General features: G+C 49.8%; 2 protein-coding genes across 2 annotated transcripts in view; one reads left to right on the forward strand and one right to left on the reverse strand.

The window, feature by feature from the left end:
- TGFB1 (transforming growth factor beta 1) overlaps positions 1-18,872 on the reverse strand; it is a 391,513-nt gene that overhangs the window by 258,099 nt on the left and 114,542 nt on the right. The window lies entirely within an intron of this gene.
- Positions 1,721-13,928, forward strand: CYP2S1 (cytochrome P450 family 2 subfamily S member 1). Its single transcript, XM_066243138.1, has 9 exons — positions 1,721-2,101; positions 3,965-4,130; positions 6,639-6,788; positions 7,183-7,343; positions 7,493-7,672; positions 10,245-10,386; positions 11,458-11,645; positions 13,388-13,529; positions 13,613-13,928. The coding sequence occupies exons 1-9, from the start codon at positions 1,919-1,921 to the stop codon at positions 13,792-13,794; spliced, it is 1,494 nt and encodes a 497-aa protein (XP_066099235.1). The 5' UTR covers positions 1,721-1,918; the 3' UTR covers positions 13,795-13,928.

An 18,872-nucleotide genomic window follows, 5' to 3' on the forward strand; every position in this document is an offset into this window, starting at 1 on the left:
AGACTCAACCTGTCCATTTCTCTGATGGGTTTGAATAAAGTATTCCTTGTCTTAAATAATAATAAGGCCCTGGCTGGTTAGCTCAGTTGGTTAAGAGAATTGTCTCAAAAGCACAAGGTTGTGGGTTCCATTCCTGGTCAGGGCACACGGGAGAAGCTACGACTGGGTGGAACAACAGATGAATGCCTCCCTTCCCCCGCCCTCTCTCTCCCTTTCTCTGCCTCTCCAAGAATCAATTGATAAATTAAATTAAATTAAAAATTAAGCCCTGGCCGTATACCTCAGTTGGTTGGAGCATCTTCTCAGAGTGCAGAGGCTGCTGGCTCAATTCCCTGGTCAGGGCATGCACAGGAGCAGCTCGATGTTCCTGCCGCTCTCAAAATAATAATAATAATAATAATAATAATAATAATAAAAGTAGACATAAGGTTTGTAATTTTTTACTGTACGTAAAATAATTGGGGAGGGGAGAAATGACCTGTAAACAAATATTGAACTCTATCTAGCAAATGATATGCATGCTGATGTGTTTAGGAGTGAAGTGTACTGGTGTCTTCAACTGTATTTCAAACACATCCAAAACAAAAATAAGATGGATCCATGGAGTAAGGATAGTAAAATGTTGTTAGTGGAATCTAGGTGGTGAATATACAGGGGTCTGCTCTATGTTTGAAAGTTTTCATAATAAAATCTTAAATGAAAATGCAAAGTAAACTAAGTAACTGTCCTGTTGGAAACCCTTCATCTGTTTCCTTTTGCACTGGAAAGAAAAGGCAAAGCCTTTTCCAGGACCCTACAAGAGTCCCTGACTACAATGACCTCATCTCCTACATTCAATCTTGGATGCAACAAATATTTATTGAGCACCTCCTGTGCACCAGGAGACAGCTCTAGACACTGGATTACAGCTTTGAACCAAACAGCATGAATTGGAACATTGTAACCATCTTCTTTAACAAGCCCATCCTCCTGGCCGGTCTTTGCACTACCTGAAGTTACCTTAATTTATGACTTCATTTGCATGTGGATAAGAGTTTAGGGAGAGGGTTGAGCCCATCTCTCAGTTACTCATAGCTACATCCTCAGGTCTAGAACAAAATCTTGTTTGTAATTAGACCTCAATAACAATTAGTTGAATGAATATTAACTAATATATATATGTACTTAACACTTGGTCTATATGTACCTGGCCCTGTTTTAAATTGTGTCCACACATGTTCCTATTTAATTTTTAAAAGTATCTTTATTTTACAAGAGTTAAGGAGGCACAGAGAAGCTAGGCTGTGAACTCGGGGAGTCTGGCTTCAGACATGATGCTCCTAACCACTATATATACTGCTAAATAAAAGAATGAGTCGACCAATCATTCAAAGTGACTTTAGTTTAAATCCCAGCTCCGTCCCTTGTTAGCTGTGTGGCCTATAGCACCTACCGATTTACTTCTCTGAAGGTCAGATTCTTTATTGTTAAAGGTCACGTCCCTCCTCCTAGTTCGTGGTGAAGATGTCAGGTGCTGGAGAAAACTGGCTCAAAGACACCACACAGGCACGCACAGGCGAACGAGCATTCAGATTACAATGAGGAGGGAGATAGGAGCTGGAGAGGGCGCGCGGGGTCACCGCCAGGCTCGGGGTGTGGCCTCCCGGAGGCTGCCAACATCTCTGGCTTCCAGGTTCCTCCAATTTGCCCACGCCCTACTTGGGGCCCAGGGCGCTGTCTCCGCCCCCGAACCTGGGCGACTGGAGAGAAAGCTATTGGAGAAGGTGTCCCCGACACCAGGCGGAGGGGAGAATATTCTGCCTTTACGCAGAGTGAGGGGCTAGTTTCCCCGCCTCCCTCCACCTGATTTCTGCGGGAACAGAGCTGCACCGGCTGGCCCTGCAGCGCGGAGCTCCGGGAAAGGAACCAGCCTGCGGAGATGGAGGCGGCCGGCACCTGGGCGCTGCTTCTGGTGCTGCTGCTGCTCCTGTTGCTGTCGCTGGCGCCACCCGGGACTCGGACCCGGACCCGAAGCAACCTGCCCCCCGGGCCCTCACCGCTACCGCTGCTGGGGAATCTCCTGCAGCTCCGGCCCGGGGCGCTATACTTGGGGCTCTTGCGGGTGAGGAGCCGCGGGTGCGCCCTGGCTAGGAGCGGGGGTCCAGGTTCAGGAGAGGGAGGGGCTCTCTCCGAGGAGAAAAACGGGAGTGCCAGGCCAGAGAGGTCCTCAGGTATCCTAGGGAGGAAGCAAGCAGGGGTCTCAGGGCAAAGGGGCTAAGGGTGTCCTGGGGTGGGGAAGGAGCAGCGGTCCAGGACTGGAGAGGTGGGTCCCTGGGGAGAAAGGATGGAGGACCAAGGCTAGGAGAAGCAGAGGCTTCTGCCCACGGAATTCTGAAGTAGGCACGAGAGCTGGGAAGCAGGATCCAGTGGCAAGGGTCCCAGGGCAGAGGAGACCTCAAACTCCTGGAAGGCAGAGGGATGGCGAGAGAAACACGAGCCGTTGAACAAGAAAGAAGTTGATGTGATGTTGGTGGGCTTCTCCCTAGAGCAGGGGTCCCCAAACTATGGCCTGCGGGCCACATGCGGCCCCCTGAGGCCATTTATCCGGCCCCCGCCGCACTTCCAGAAGGAGCACCTCTTTCATTGGTGGTCAGTGAGAGGAGCATAGTTCCCATTGAAATACTGGTCAATTTGTTGATTTAAATTTACTTGTTCTTTATTTTAAATATTGTATTTGTTCCCGTTTTGTTTTTGTTTTTTTTTTGGGGGGGGGGTTGGGTTTTTTTGTTGTTGTTGTTTTTTGTTTTTTGTTTTTTTTTTTCTGAAGCTGGAAACGGGGAGAGACAGTCAGACAGACTCCCGCATGCGCCTGACCAGGATCCACCCGGCACGCCCACCAGGGGCAATGCTCTGCCCACCAGGGGGCGATGCTCTGCCCCTCCGGGGCGTCACTCTGCCGCGACCAGAGCCACTCTAGCGCCTGGGACAGAGGCTAAGGAGCCATCCCCAGCGCCGAGCCATCTTTGCTCCAATGGAGCCTTGGCTGCGGGAGGGGAAGAGAGAGACAGAGAGGAAGGAGGGGGTGGGGGTGGAGAAGCAAATGGGCGCTTCTCCTATGTGCCCTGGCCGGGAATCAAACCCGGGTCCCCCCGCACGCCAGGCCGATGCTCTACCGCTGAGCCAACCGGCCAGGGCCCCGTTTTGTTTTTTTTACTTTAAAATAAGATATGTGCAATGTGCATAGGGATTTGTTCATAGTTTTTTTTATAGTCCGGCCCTCCAATGGTCTGAGGGACAGTGAACTGGCCCCCTGTGTAAAAAGTTTGGGGACCCCTGCCCTAGAGGTAGTTGGGTAGATACCTGTGATTTCCCCTGAGAGTGGGAAGAGAAGAAGAGGGAGAGGTTCCTGGTAGGAAGTAGAGACAGAGGCTGGAGGTTCCCAGGAACTTATCTGCAGAGAATCATGGGTGTGTATGTGGGGGGTGGGGGGTGGCATGAAGGGACTGGGAGCTCCTCGGACAGAGAAGGGTCAGGAGAGCAATAAAGAAGGTCAAGCAGTTCCAACCTTTGGGATTGGTGGGAAGAGGCCAGAGGTTCCCCATTTGACAGGAGCCTGGGGGGTGGGACTTCCAGGACATAGGGGTTCTTAGGGAGAGCTGGCAGGTGCTCAGCAGTATGTGCTCCAGATTTTGAGGGTTTAGCAGTGATTGAAAAGGTTGGTTAGTCTTGGGGTACAGGGAGTTAAGGAATTATAGAAGATCAAAGCCTCAGCTGCCCGTTTTTGCTGCCAAATGTTTGAATTAGGAAGGTCTGGGTTGTCACAGGTGGGAAGTTAGGGTCTGCAAGAGGCAAGAGAATGGGAAGGAGAGAGTGTTGGGCAGGAGTTTGGGTACCTGGTGGGTGGTTCCTAGCAGGTATTGTGGGGCCATGATGGAGACACTGAAACTAGAAGAGGCACCGCCCCCTTCTTCTTCCCTGCCCCTAGCTGAGTAAGAAGTACGGACCAGTGTTCACTGTGCACCTGGGACCCTGGCGGCGCGTGGTGGTCCTGGTTGGACACGAGGCTGTGCAGGAGGCCCTGGGAGGTCAGGCTGAGGAGTTCAGTGGGCGGGGGACAGTGGCAACGCTGGACCGGACCTTCGACAGCCATGGTGAGTCTTAAGTGGAGCTTGATGTGCTGCTGCTACTTCACTCAGAGCCTGCCTTCATTTTCTGGTTATGTGACCTTTACCCACGGCTTAGAGTCACTGGGCCTCTGTTTCCTCATCCATAAAATGGGGTCACAGTAGTGCGTGTACTTTGGGTTGTAGTGAGGATTGAATGAGGACAGAGCCTTGCACAAAGCAAGCGTTCAGTAGTCCCCAGAGTGCAGTAGTGAATACTCTGGTCCAAGAAAAAAAAAACCAGTGCTGGGAGGAAAGGGTAAGCTTTCCAGGCACTAGGCACTGACTGATATGCAAACACAAAATGCAGAAACAATTCTTATGCTAAGACTGAAAGCTGGAGTCCCGCACAGCAGGGATAAACAGCCCCAGCCAACCCCCTACAGTGCCTCAGCTAGTGGGGAAATTAAAACTGTCACAAGACGGTGACAAGTCTGGAGAGGTCAGAAGCGGGGGAGGCACTGGCAGAGGGTCAGAGCCAGGATAGGGGAAGCTCTGGGACTCTGGATAGGAGGAGGTTCCTGACCCAGCCTTTTTGCTGGAGGATGTCCAGGAAGTCTGAGTGAAAAGCCGGGTGTCTGAGCTGAAACTCTCAAGATGAGTAGGAAGGATGTTCTAGGGCAGTGGTAGTCAGCCTGGTCCCTACCGCCCCCTAGTGGGCGTTCCGGCTTTCATGGTGGGCGGTAGCGGAGCAACCAAAAAATAAATAAAAAGATAGATTTAACTATAGTAAATTGTTTTATAAAGATTTATTCTGCCAAACTTAGCAAAAATCCAACATAAAGTACTTGGTAAGTAATTATTATTATATGCTTTAACTTGCTGTAACTCTGCTTTATAAATTTTATAAAGTAAAGTTACTTCCCTACTTTATAAGTCACCATTACTTTGGAACCGATGGGTGGTTAGAAAATTTTACTACTAACAGAGATACAAAAATGGGCGGTAGGTATAAAAAGGTTGCCTACCCCTGTTCTAGACAGAGACCGGGAAGTACAAAAGCATGAAGATAAGAAAACCATTCATTTGTTCAACTGACAAGTTTTCATTATGCCTGGCCCTGCACTGAGTACTGGTGACACAGAGGTGACTGAGATAGATGGGATGTCCTGTCTTACTGTGAGAAAGGTGGGCTTGCAATAAGGCAATGAGGGAAGAAAACAGAATTCTAAAATGAGAGGAATAGACTTGAGAGCAGGACACAGGATCTGTACAGGTCTGGGGACAGGGTGTGGGGAGAATGGCAGGAATCTGGAAAGTTTTCTCAGAGGAGATGGCATTTGAGTTGAGATGTATGGGATGAATGGAGTTAGGTCAGGGAGGATGAAGAGGTGAATGAACCAAGCAGAGGAAACAGTAGGGATCAGCCAGAGGAGGGAATCCTGACACCTTTGAGGAAGTGAGAGAAGCCAGTATGATTGTAGTGGGATGAGTAATAAAGAAGTGGGCAGAGCTGGGCAGACAGGGCTGGAGTCACACCAATGTTTGGGCTTGGGTCTTTTAGGAAGTGATAGATTTTAAGCAAGGAAAGAGTATAGGGTTAGAACAATCCCCTGTTTGCTGTGTAGGAGCCTAGGGAAAGGACTGGGCTGGGCTAGGGCTAGGGCCTTGAGGTTAGAAGGGTGGTGGTGGTTGGGAGAGGAACCCAGGGCTCAGAACAAGGGGCAGAAGATGGTGGACTGAGAACATGGAGGAGGAGAGATGCTGAGGCCAGTTGGGGACATAGTGGAGGGGTGGGTGAGCAGGGGACATCCAGGAGGAGGCATCCAGGAGACCACTACAGGTCAGCATTCTACAGGTAGGAATACTGAGCTCAGAGAAGGGAAGGGTCGGTTTAGAGTAGGTTTCTTGTATAAAGAAGAAAAACAGTGAAGTTCCATCCTCCTCTTTCCATGTTCAACCTTCAAACAGCATGGGGCAAGGAATCCGATAAATGTTGTGGTAGGTGGATGGATAGGTGGGTGGGTAGATGGACAGATAGAAGGAATTCAATAGTAATCTATAAATGTTGGGGTGGGTGGATGGATGGATGGATGGATGGATGAATGGATGGATAGATAGATGGGTGGATGGATGGAATTCAGTAGTACTCCATAAATGTGGATGGATGGATGGATGGATGGATGGATGGATGGATGGATGGATGGATGGATGGAATCTAATAGTACTCCATAAATGTTGGACTGGTTTGGTAGGTGGGTATATGGAACCAAATACTGCTCCATAAATGTTGAGATGGAAAAAAGGAAAGAAGAAACCTTCACTCATCCTGGTTAATCACAGGAGCCTGCCTAATCCCAGTTACCATTTTCTCAAGAGAATGTCACCCTCTGATCAAAGACTGGGTATTTATTAAGTACCTCCTGGGCTTGGCAGATGTTGCCTCAAGACAGGGCCTGACGAGCCTTCCTCGAGGCACCTCACTGGAAGGAAGAGGGTAGTCCTAGGGAATGGGAAGAAGAGCCAGTCCCTCCTTGAGTCTATCCTTCTGTACAGGGGTTTTCTTCTCCAATGGGGAGAGATGGAGGCAGCTGAGGAAATTTACCACACTCACTTTGCGAGACCTGGGCATGGGGAAGCGAGAAGGCGAGGAGCTGATCCAGGCGGAGGCTCAGTGTCTGGTGGAGGCATTCCAGGGAACAGAAGGTCAGCAGGGCAGGGTCAGCCCAGGGTCCCTGGGGTCCTATGCGAGTGTGGGGAGAACCTTCCCACAATGCCTGGGCTGGGGGCTCTATTCACCTCCACCGGTAGCTCCTCCTTCACCTCTGTCTTCATCCTGCTGTCTCCTTGAGGGTCTCTGTGTCCCTGGTTCTGTCACATCACTTTCTGCCTCTTTTCTTTCTCTCTCCACTTCTGTTTTTCCCCCTTGTAAGTTTGTCTCTGTCTCTCTACTTGGCTGTTTGTCTGTCTCCCTATCTATCTCTTTCTTTCCTTGTCTGTTTCTCTGTATGTCTGCCTCTGACTCTATGCCTATCTCTTTGTGGTTGCATCTGGCCCCTGTGGCTCCATCACAACACTCCTACTTCCCCCTCCCCACCAGGACAGCCATTTGACCCCTCATTGCTGCTGGCCCAGGCCACTTCCAATATTGTCTGCTCCCTCACCTTGGGTCTCCGCTTCTCCTACGAGGATGAGGAGTTCCGGTCTGTGGTGCAAGCAGCTGGTGGCATCCTGCTGGGGATCAGCTCCCCATGGGGCCAAGTAAGCCAAGTGACATCCCTCTCCAGCTATCGTTCCCAACGGCTCCTTCCTACCTCTTCCAGGAGACCCCCAGAGCACTCCTTCCACCTGCCTCTCCACCCTGGTGCAGGGCCAGGCTTCCCTGGAAACTGCTGCCCTTCTCCCCACAGACCTACGAAATGTTCTCCCGGATCCTGCAGCCCTTCCCAGGCCCCCACAGCCAGCTGCTCAGCCATGTGGGCACCTTGGCCGCCTTCGCCGTTGAGCAGGTGCAGCGGCACCGAGGGAATCTGGACACCTCAGGCCCTGCTCGTGATGTTGTGGATGCCTTCCTGCTGAAGATGGCAAAGGTGGGGGAAGGCTAGGGTTGGGTAGGGGGCTCCTGAATGAGGCGCTGGTTGCTTGGCTGCCTCCCACCTGGATGTGGCTGAGAATCTGTCAACCATTCCTCTTCCTTTCTCTTTCCTCTGCAATTCTCTCTCTCTCTCTCTCTCTCTCTCTCTCTCTCTCCATGTCTCCGTGAATTTGTGTTGGCATGTGTATGCATATTTCTTCTTTCTGGTGCATTGTTCCCTCTGCCTCTCCCCACCCCACCACCCCCCACCTCACGCTGCTTGGGTCTCTAGCATCTCTTTTCTTTTCTCCGCCCAACTCAGCCCCATGCTCAGTGACCTGCCACTAGCAACACCGCCTTTGTTTCACCCTACCCCCGTTCCGCCCATCCACACAGGTATTTCCTATGACTTACAGTCATTTCCTCGTGAAAGCTTGCAATAGCAAATTATACTAATAAAGTGTGCTTTATTAATTATATAAGGACATTTTATTATTATGAGAAAATAAGAATTAAGGTGACTTGCGGATGTAACTAGTTTTAGATTGTACAAACATTGGAATTATGTGAGATATTCAGGGCCACATCCTTTGGATAAATGCAATCAACTTGTTCATAGAGAGAGAGAGAATTTTTTCTTATCCTTGTGGCCTCATTTCTTTTCTCTTTTATTTTTTAAAATTAATTGTAGTAAAATACACATAAAATTTACCATCTTAACCATTTTTAAGTGTACAATTTAATAGTGTTAAGTGTATTCACATTGTTGTGCAACCAATCTTCAGTACTCTTTTCCACTTGCAAAGCTGAAATTCTATGCTCTCTAAACAACTCCCCATCCCTGTCCCCCCACTTCTGGCAAGTACCATTCTACTTTCTGTCTTCATGAATTTGCCTACTCTGGGTACCTCATATAAATGGAACCATACAGTATTTGTTTTTGTTTTTGTTTTTGTTTTCTTTAAGATTTTATTTATTGGCCCTGGCCGGTTGGCTCAGCGGTAGAGCGTCGGCCTGGCATGCAGGGGACCCGGGTTCGATTCCCGGCCAGGGCACATAGGAGAAGCGCCCATTTGCTTCTCCACCCCCTCCCCTCCTTCCTCTCTGTCTCTCTCTTCCCCTCCCGCAGCCAAGGCTCCATTGGAGCAAAGGATGGCCCGGGCACTGGGGATGGCTCCTCGGCCTCTGCCCCAGGCGCTAGAGTGGCTCTGGTCGCAGCACAGTGACGCCCCGGAGGGGCAGAGCATCGCCCCCTGGTGGGCAGAGCGTCGCCCCTGGTGGGCGTGCCGGGTGGATCCTGGTCGGGCGCATGCGGGAGTCTGTCTGACTGTCTCTCCCTGTTTCCAGCTTCAGAAAAATATAAAAATATATATATATATATTTTATTTATTGATTTTAGTGAGAGGACAGAGAGAAAGGCCATGGGGAAGGAGCAGGAAGCATCAACTCATAGTTGTTGCTCCTCGTATGTGCCTTGACCGGGCAAGCCCAGGGTTTCGAACTAGCAACTTTGGTATTCCAGGTCAATGCTTTATCCACTGAGCCACCACAGGTCAGGCTACAGTATGTCTTCTTCTTTACTGGTTTATTTCATTTAGCTTAATGTCCTCAAGGTTCATCTGTGTTGTAGCTTGTGACAGAATTTTCTTTCTTTTTAACATTCAGTCATATTCCATTGTATGGATAGACCCATCAGCCATCAATGGGCACTTGGGTTATTTCTACCTTTAACTATCGTGACTAACACCACTATGAATACAAGTGTATATATTCTCTTCGAGACCCTGTTTTCAATTCTTTTGGGGAAAGCTCAGAAGTGGAATTGCTGGATCACATGGTAACTCTATTTTCATTTTTTTTTTTTTTTGTATTTTTTGTATTTTTCTGAAGCTGGAAATGGGGAGAGACAGTCAGACAGACTCCTACATGCGCCCAACTGAGATCCACCTGGCACGCCCACCAGGGGTTACGCTCTGCCCACCAGGGGGCGATGCTCTGCCCCTCCAGGGCGTCGCTCTGCCGCGACCAGAGACACTCTAGCGCCTGGGGCAGAGGCCAAGGAGCCATCCCCAGCGCCCGGGCCATCTTTGCTCCAATGGAGCCTTGGCTGCGGGAGGGGAAGAGAGAGACAGAGAGGAAGGAGGGGGGGGTGGAGAAGCAAATGGGCGCTTCTCCTATGTGCCCTGGCCGGGAATCAAACCCGGGTCCCCCGCACACCAGGCCGACGCTCTACCACTGAGCCAACCAGCCAGGGCCTCTATTTTCATTTTTTGAGGAGCTGCCATTCGATTTTCCAGAGCAGCTGCACCATTCTACATTCCCACCAGCGGTGACAGTGGTTCCAATTTCCCCACATCCTCACCAACACTTGTCATTTTCTGTTTGTTTATGATGGCCATTCTCTTTCATTTTTAAAACACTTCAACCAGAGAGAATAATATCAAGAGCCCACTTCCTGGCTTTCCCGAACATTTATTTAAACTCCTGACAAAGCTTGAACTTGTCGTGCTGCACCGCACGCCTGGCTGGGCTGGGCCTCTACTCCCCGCAGGTGTGTTCTCTGAGGCCCTCTGCCTGCTTTCTCCCAGGAGGAGCAAGATCCAAGCACAGAATTCACTGACAAGAACTTGCTGATGACTGTCATCTATCTGCTGTTCGCCGGGACGGTGACAGTCAGTGCCACTGTCCGCTACACCCTCCTGCTCCTGCTGAAATACCCTCAGGTCCGAGGTAGGGGCCTTTCCACCAGCCAGGCCCTGGGAACAGAAGTGAGGAGTGGGGAGGAATGATGCTCAGGACAGTGGGTAGCCTGAGTCAGAGCCTGGAGGTGACCATAAGCCTGGCCTCTGGGGTGTCTGAGCAGCAAGAAGTGGGGGAACTGCTGACTTCCTCATGAGGCATAGTGAGAAATGAAGCAGGATGTGCCTCGGGGCCTCCTCACCTAATCCTGAGCAGTGGGGAACCGTGGAAGGATGTTGAGCAGGGGAGGGAAAGGTCAAATTGGCATTTTAAGAAAATTCTTTAGGCTACCGTGAAGTGGTGACAGAGGATGCCAGGAGTCCGAGGAGGAAAGACTGGGTAAGGAATGGGTGGGAGAGGGCAGGGCTAGGTCCAACTGTGGAAAGAAAGGAAGAGGCCAAGTAGGCAAGTGGTGGACAATGATGGCAGAGGGAGGCATCCAGGGACAGGCCCAGGGCTCGGCCAGGGGTCTGGAGGGACCGTGGGGCTACCCTGAGATGGGGACAGAAAGAGTGAGAGGCTGTTTCAGGGGAGACACTGAGACTAGATTGGGACACTTTGAGTATGAGGGGACCAGGGCTGCCTGTGAGGAGGCATCCAGGAGGGTCAGGACTAGAGATAAAAAACCAACTGGGGTCTTGAGAGCACAGGCAGAAACTGCAGCTGGAATGGTAAGAGGTGGTGCAGGGCTGGTATGAAGTCCCACGGCACTCCAGGTCAAGTAGGTCAGTGCTGTTGAGCCACGGGGGGTGGGCTGACATGGAATATGGGACTTGGGGTGTGGAATGGAGTCAGCTGTGACTTTAGCTCTCTGGGCCTCAATTTCCTCATTTGGGAAATACGGATGGATACTGAGGGAGTTAAGAAGAGAGATGTAATGCCCAGTGCACAGGATGTGTGGGACCCAGGTTCAGTGAGGGTTGGAGGACTCCCCCCCCCCATCCGCCGGATTCCCCCTCCCGCCAGCCTCACTCCTAACCGCAGCTGCTCAAGAAGATGTGGTTTTCAAGGAGAGGTTCTCACCCCACCTCTGACCTCTAACCCTCCTCTTTTTGTGGGCAGAGCGTATGCAGGAGGAGCTGACAAGGGAGCTGGGGGCTGGCCGGGTGCCAGGCCTGGGGGACCGAGCTCGCCTCCCATACACGGATGCGGTTCTGCATGAGGCACAGCGGCTGCTGGCGCTGGTGCCCATGGGGATACCTCGCATGCTCACAAGGACCACCTCCTTCCGAGGGTACACCCTGCCCCAGGTGGGTGAGCGCCACACACGCACAGCAGTGTTTCTGCTGTGGGCCTGAGGCTGTTGCTATGTCTCTCTGACCTTTTCTGGATCTTGATCTTTCTTTTGGAACCTTACTCTTTCTCTCATTTCCCTCTCTCTTGTTGCATCTCTCTCTCTCTCTCTCTCTCTCTCTCTCTCTCTCTTTCTATATGCATTTCTCTGACTCTAGGCCTCAGTTTCCCAATATGTCAATGGATATCCTAATTCTACCCTGTTCCGAGGTGGTTAGGACCATCAGATGAAGGGATAGGACATCACTCTCAGCCTCTGCTGCAAACACACAGAATCAGTCTCTTCCCACCCACTTTCCCTCCCTACACACACACACACACACACACACACACACACACACACACCGTCCCCCTCTCAGTTCCTGCCTCTGCTGCAAACACACGTAATCAATCTCTTCCCACCCGCCCCCCTACACACACACAGACTCACTCACCCACTCACTCATTCACTCACTAAATCTGGCCCCTCCTCAGTTCCTGCCTCTTCATTAGAGAACAACTCAGAGCCAGCACCACCAGGGGGCGATGTCTCTCAAGAAACCTAAGGCACCTTCAACAAGCTGCTCCCTCCTTGAGCTTCCCTGTAGTAAAACCAAGTCCATGGCAGTTAGAATCCAGACTACTGTCTGGGACCTTGAGCAAATCACTTCCTCCTCTGAGTCTCCATCCACTCCTCCTCTATATTGGGAAAGATAAGAGTATCAACCAAATTGTACGGAATATATAAGACAATGCTTAAAAACATCAACTCGGCCCTCAGTACTGGGGCTGGGAGTTCTATGTACAAGGCTGCAGCAGGGACTATTGCTAGAGCAAGAGTCTGTGCAATGGCAACCAGTACGGATGGTAATAACAGGCACCAAGATTGAGGACCTGCTCTGTGCCAGGTGTTTAATCTTCATCTACACCACTTACACAACCATTTTACAGATGAAAAACTGAGGCCCTGAAAGGTTAGAAGACTTGCCAAGCTCACTCAGCCTACAAGCAGTCAGGACAAGATACTAACCAAGTCTATGCTTTACCACTGCTATCTGCCTTTCTCTTACTTTAACAACAATAATATGACCCTGTCTTTTCCTGGAGTCCCCACACCTCCCCAACTCAAAGCCCAGTAGGCAGAGTTCCCAGCAACAGAGGCCCCTCCCCCTCCCCTCACTCCCCACCTCCCCTCCCCCTCCACCACAGTTCTGGGAACATGGTAACTGACCTTGGCTAAAGGGGCTACCAGTCTCCCTGAACCTGGCAGGGGAGCCAGCCTTCATGGATAGCCCTCACCCACCCACCGTTGCCTTCACCTCCAAAAGACCAGAGTGGCTTAGGATAGCCATAGCTGAATCACAGTGAACCCTTAAATTTAACAAGGTCTGCTGTCAAATGTTGCCTTGTGCAAGTTGCTTTCATTTTCTGGGCCTGTTTTCCCATCTTTAAAATGGGATTATATTAGTAACTGTTTCCTAGACTTGTTAAAATATTTAGTAAGTTTACATGTGTGTTTAAGTGGAAGACATGTACCTATTACATATAAGGAAATCTATATAAAAAGCTTAATAAATTGCTTGGCCCGTAATAAGCTTGTTACATGTTGATGCTATTACATTTTATGAACTGGTGTCCCCAACACTCCAGACTCTGTGCTCTGCCGTTGGGAACCTGGGCAGTGAAGGATATTTGTAGCTCTGTTATGATTTCCCCTCAGGGCACTGAGGTCTTCCCCCTCCTGGGCTCTGTCCTGCATGACCCCGGGGTCTTCGAGCAGCCAGAGGAATTCAACCCGGACCGGTTCCTGGATGTGGATGGAAAGTTCAAGAAGCAGGAGGCATTCTTGCCCTTCTCCTTAGGTATCTGCTAGGTCTGTCCCTACCCACCCACTGTCTGCGGTATGAGGAGGGCTGGCCCAGCCTTATCTCCCTCTGCCCTCCAGGTAAGCGTGTCTGCCTTGGAGAGGGCCTGGCGAGAGCAGAGCTGTTCCTCCTGGTCACGGCCATCCTGCAGGCCTTCTCCCTGGAGAGCCCGTGCCCGCCTGGTGCCCTGAGCCTCCAGCCAGCTGTCAGTGGCCTTTTCAACATCCCCCCAACTTTCCAGCTGCAAGTTCGGCCCCGCTGATCTCCACCGCACCCCATCATGTGGACCAAATGACGGACAGGCATTGGGTGGTGGCAGCCTCGACATGTCTATGTCCAGAGCCACAAGTCTACACCACAGGAAACCACATTCACATAAACACTTGTAGCTGTTTTCAAGAGTCAGTCTCACAGATGTTCAGCCTACTTGTCCACAGAGCCACATTCACTGTCCCACGCAACTGTTGAGGCATACAACCACACACCCATACACAACCACGCATCCATACACAACCACCAGGAAACTCAGCCACACCAGCTTTCTACAGACATAAACTTAGTCTGTCTGAAATCACAACCACATGCCCAGATAACCCATGAACTTGCACATAACATTAACTCCCCTGGACTCACTACCCACATGTGGAAATTCAGCTGCCACCAAAACAGCCACCATGTTCATGGCCCACATGCTGTTCACTCATCAAGCTTACCGTGCCATCATCTCTGGGGGCCTGGTACAGAGAACATGTACCTTCCTGGATCATGTCACCTCACAGAGAGACTGTCCTCAGCCCTCAAGCGACTGCACCACTATCTAGGCATATGGCCATTACCAGCCACACTTTTCCAACCACTGAACCACACAGCCAACTCATGGTTGACCTCGTCCTGACTCCCAAATATCTTCCTACTGAGACAGAGTCATAGCCCGGCCTCCTACACCTACAGCCTTCAAGAACACCACTTTCCAAACAATCTGATTTCAAAATTCTTCAAAATACAGATAAACACCATTGTGCAATTATGCACACAGGCCTGGGAACCAAGTAAACTTGGACACACGAGGACCCTCAGACCAGAAGAAACACACACACACACACACACACACACACATATACATATATAACTGTGTTGAAAACCTCCCTTATGCCCCCTCAACATACACACATACCATCCCTACTCAAAGTCCCAATTAAACTCAGGGGAAAGGAGTAGATGACCAAGTAGGGACCAGACTCCAACTCCCTGTGTCAGGGAAGATACCAGATCTGCCGGCCTTGTGACTTGAAGATCCTTGTTTTGCAATAAAAGTTTGTTTCTGGCTTCTGGTCTAGCCCCGTGGCAGGGCCCAGTGTATGACAGTGTCTGACATTGTGAGTAAGAGGTGGGGATGGGGGGGTCCACCCCTCTCTAGAGGCTGGGCGGGAGCTGAAAAACATGGCCCCCACCCACCCTGACTGTTGACATCAGTACCAGATGTTGGTGGGGGAGGGGCCTGTCCAGGCCTCACTTCCGGTGAGGCTGAGTGGGGGCAGGGTGGCACGGAGAAGGTAGCTGGCCTGGAGAAGGGCCTCGGCCAGGGAAAGCTGGAACGTGACCCATTCGAGCTCTGGGAACTCTCCCAGTCTGAAAGCAGATGCTGAAACAAACCCCAACCCTACTCCCACCTCTTTCTCACCCTCTTCCTCCTGCTTTCTCTAAGAAAAGAAACCAGAAGCATCTTTTTTTTTTTCTTTTTTTTTAAAAAAAAAATTTAATTGATTTGAGAGAGAGAGAGAGGAAGGGAAAGAGACAGAAACATTGATCTGTTTCTGTAAGTGCCCTGACCGGGGAATCAAACCCACAACCTTTGTGTATCAGGATGATGCTCTAACTAACCAAGCTACCCAGCCAGGGCAAAGCATTTTTTGACTTGTTAATTTATCTAGTAAGGAAATTTTCAAACACAATAGTAGACTAGTACAATCACACCAGTCTCATTTGATAACCATCAACCATCACTTCTGCTATTTTTATTTCATCTATCCACTTTTCTGCTAGTTTTGTTTGTTTGTTTCTTTCTTTCTTTAAGTGAGAGGAGGGAAGATAAACCGACTCCCTCACGCTCCCAACTGGGATCCATCCAGCAACCCCCATCTGGGGCCAATGCTCCAATTGAGCAAGCTATCCTCTGTGCCCAAGGCTGATGCTCGAACCAATCGAGCCACTGACTGGGAGAGGGGAGGTGAGAGAGAAGGGTGAGAGGAATGGGAGACAAGATGGTCACGTCTTCTGTGTGCCCTAACCAGGGATCAAACCCGGGACATATGCATGCTGGGCCAGTGCTCTATCCACTGAGCAAACCGGCCAGGTCCTGCTAGTTTTATTTTACCTATCAATCACTCTCTTACAATTATTCTAAAGCAAATCCCAGAAAATAATTGAATACGCATTTCTAATAGTAAAGAACATCACCCCCACCATATTTTATTGCGACAGTTTTCAAACATGCAGCAAAGTTGAGGGAATTATTATTTGTCCCTGGACTCAGTTTGCTTTAGAACATTTCTATTCGCCTATACATCCAGATTATTTTCTAGGAGTTTCCAAGTAACCGTAGACATCAGTTCATCTGACCCTATATGCTTCAGCAATGCACATAACATTAAAGTGTTTTTTTAAATTTTCCATGATGTTATCACATTATTTTTTCACTTGAGTTCTATAGAGGTAGACCAGGACAGTGATATAAGAGAGAATTGAGCTCTTCAGGTCCCAGGTGCTTCCGGGCTGAGGGCTTTCGTGCAGATATGACCAAGTCCAAGAACCACACCACACACAACAGTCCCCAAAATAGCACAGAAACAGCATCAAGAAACAATGATCACAGGCCCTGGCCAGTGATGCAGTGGGCAGAGAGTCATCCTGGAGCGCTGTGGTCGCCAGTTCGATCCTGAGGTTGCCAGCTCAATCCCGGGGTCACTGACTTGAATCTAAGAGTTCTTGCTCAACCGTGAGGTCGCCGGTTTGAGCCCCGGTCAGGGCACTTATCAGAAGCAATCAATGGCACAACTACGTGGAACAACAAGTTGATGCTCCTCTCTCTCTCCTTTCCTCTTTCCCCCTCCCTCTCTCTTTCTCTTCCCCTTCCTCCCTCTCAAAAAAGAAAAGAAACTTTGATAAGATAAAAATCCCTTAAGGGAGTAGACCCCAATCTGAGGAACATGAACTTTGCTAAGAAGCACGACACGACGAACCTGAAGAAGGGCAGGCCCACGACACCAAGGGCGTGAGTACCAAGGCCACCTAGGCCCTCAGAAAGCCAAAGGAGGCCAAGCTCAAGATACCAAAGGGTGACAGCTGTAAACTCAATCAACCTGCTCACCCCAAGCTTGGGAAACATGCTCGAAGCCACATCACCCCTTGGGCCTCAGGTTCTGCCAGCCAAAGTCCAAGGCTAAGAAGGCTCAGGCTTCCAACAAGGTCCCAAAGGTGCCCAGGCCCTCATAAATGTTTCACAGAGATCTCTGTCTACCCATACGAGGGCAGAAGGACTAGTGTGACCCCTGGGCACTGTCTGCATGGAGCTGGTGCCTTCCGGTGTTATTTGTACACATAAACTGAGGCAGGATCTGTTAAAAAAAAAAAAAAAAGTGAGAGAGAATTGAAAGATGAGATTGGGATCAGATCCTAACTTTGCCACTTTCCATCGCATCACAGCTTGACTGAGGATCTAGCCTCTGAAAGACTTGCTAAACTTCAAAAAGAAATGTGAAAAATTCTGAGACTTAAGAGAAACAAAATACACACTAAATTCCTGGATTTTCTATTACTGTTTTTTTTTATACATCAGTGTTGTGGACAAAAAGGAGCTACATACTAAACTGGATAAGCTCCAGGGAGGCCTGCACGGCAGGCCTTATACACTCAAACCAATAGTAACTGCCTAGGATGGTCTGAACATAAAAACTCCTAACTAAATGCAGGTCGTGGCACGTAGTCATGTCCTGGGCCTGCAATTTCCTTGACAAAGGTCAATCTTTACCTTAAGTGGGGCTATCTTTCTCTTAGACATACCTTTGAAATGTCAGCGTGATCTCCTTTTCCAGACCCCTCGGGACACACCCATGGCACCAGAGCAGAGAACACAGAAACTCTTGTTATCTGTTTCCTCGCATACCATCTCTATGTGCTGTAACTTTAACTATCGTACTCTCCAATGTAAAAGAAGTACGTGCGTTTTCTTTTTACTTTTCATCCAATCCTAGAGATCCACCGCACCCCACCCTCTCCGATCACCCCCACGCCCCACCTCTGCTTTGCTTTCTCCCACCCCCTAAATCTACCTACCACCAATGTATTTTATGTAACCCTCCCAACACCTTCTCTTTTGATTCTAACATATAAAATAAGCTGCAAAACTGCCATCCTCTGGAGCTTTTCTCAATCCATTAAGATTTTGCTTCTTGGCAAGTGTTGTCAGTCAAATAAACTCATAACAATTGTCCACAGGTTTGGATGTTTCTTATGTCGACAGTGTGAATGAATGCTGCTTAAGGTTGTCTCCTTTTAAATTAAGGCAATGACTTGCTTTCCTTTGCACTCAAAACTCACATTCAGGGAACTGTAGCATCAGAAATACCAGTCAACTCATTTCTTTAAGGAAGGATAGACCTTGCATTGCATCAGTGTGAAAGATGGTATGCATTAGGATTGTGGATGAAGGAAAAAAAAGAAGGAGCCACATACTAAACCTGACAAGCTAAGGTGAGGCCTGCTTGGCAGCCTTACAAACTCAGAGACCAAAAGTAACCACATAGGATAGCCTGAAAAATTTAAACTTTCTAACCAAAAGCAGTTCATGGTGGGTAGTCATGTCTTAGGATGGTATTTTTCTCTAACAAAAGTCAATGTTTGGCCCTGGCCAGTTGGCTCAGTGGTAGGGCGTCGGCCTGGCATGCGGGGGACCCGGGTTCGATTCCCGGCCAGGGCACACAGGAGAAGCACCATCTGCCTCTCCACCCCCCCCTCCTTCCTCTCTGTCTCTCTCTTCCCTTCCCGCAGCCGAGGCTCCATTGGAGCAAAGATGGCCCGGGCGCTGGGGATGGCTCCTTGGCCTCTGCCCCAGGTGCTAGAGTGGCTCTGGCCGCAGCAGAGCCACGCCCCGGAGGGGCAGAGCATCGCCCCCTGGTGGGCAGAGCATCGCCCCTGGTGGGCGTGCCGGGTGGATCCTGGTCGGGCGCATGCAGGAGTCTGTCTGACTGTCTCTCCCCGTTTCCAGCTTCAGAAAAATACACACACACACACAAAAAAGTCAATGTTTACCTTAGCTGAGCCTGTCATTTTTTGACATCTAGG

This window comes from Saccopteryx bilineata, chromosome 9 (genome assembly GCF_036850765.1).
Source record: "Saccopteryx bilineata isolate mSacBil1 chromosome 9, mSacBil1_pri_phased_curated, whole genome shotgun sequence".
Classification (NCBI taxonomy): Eukaryota; Metazoa; Chordata; class Mammalia; order Chiroptera; family Emballonuridae; genus Saccopteryx; species Saccopteryx bilineata.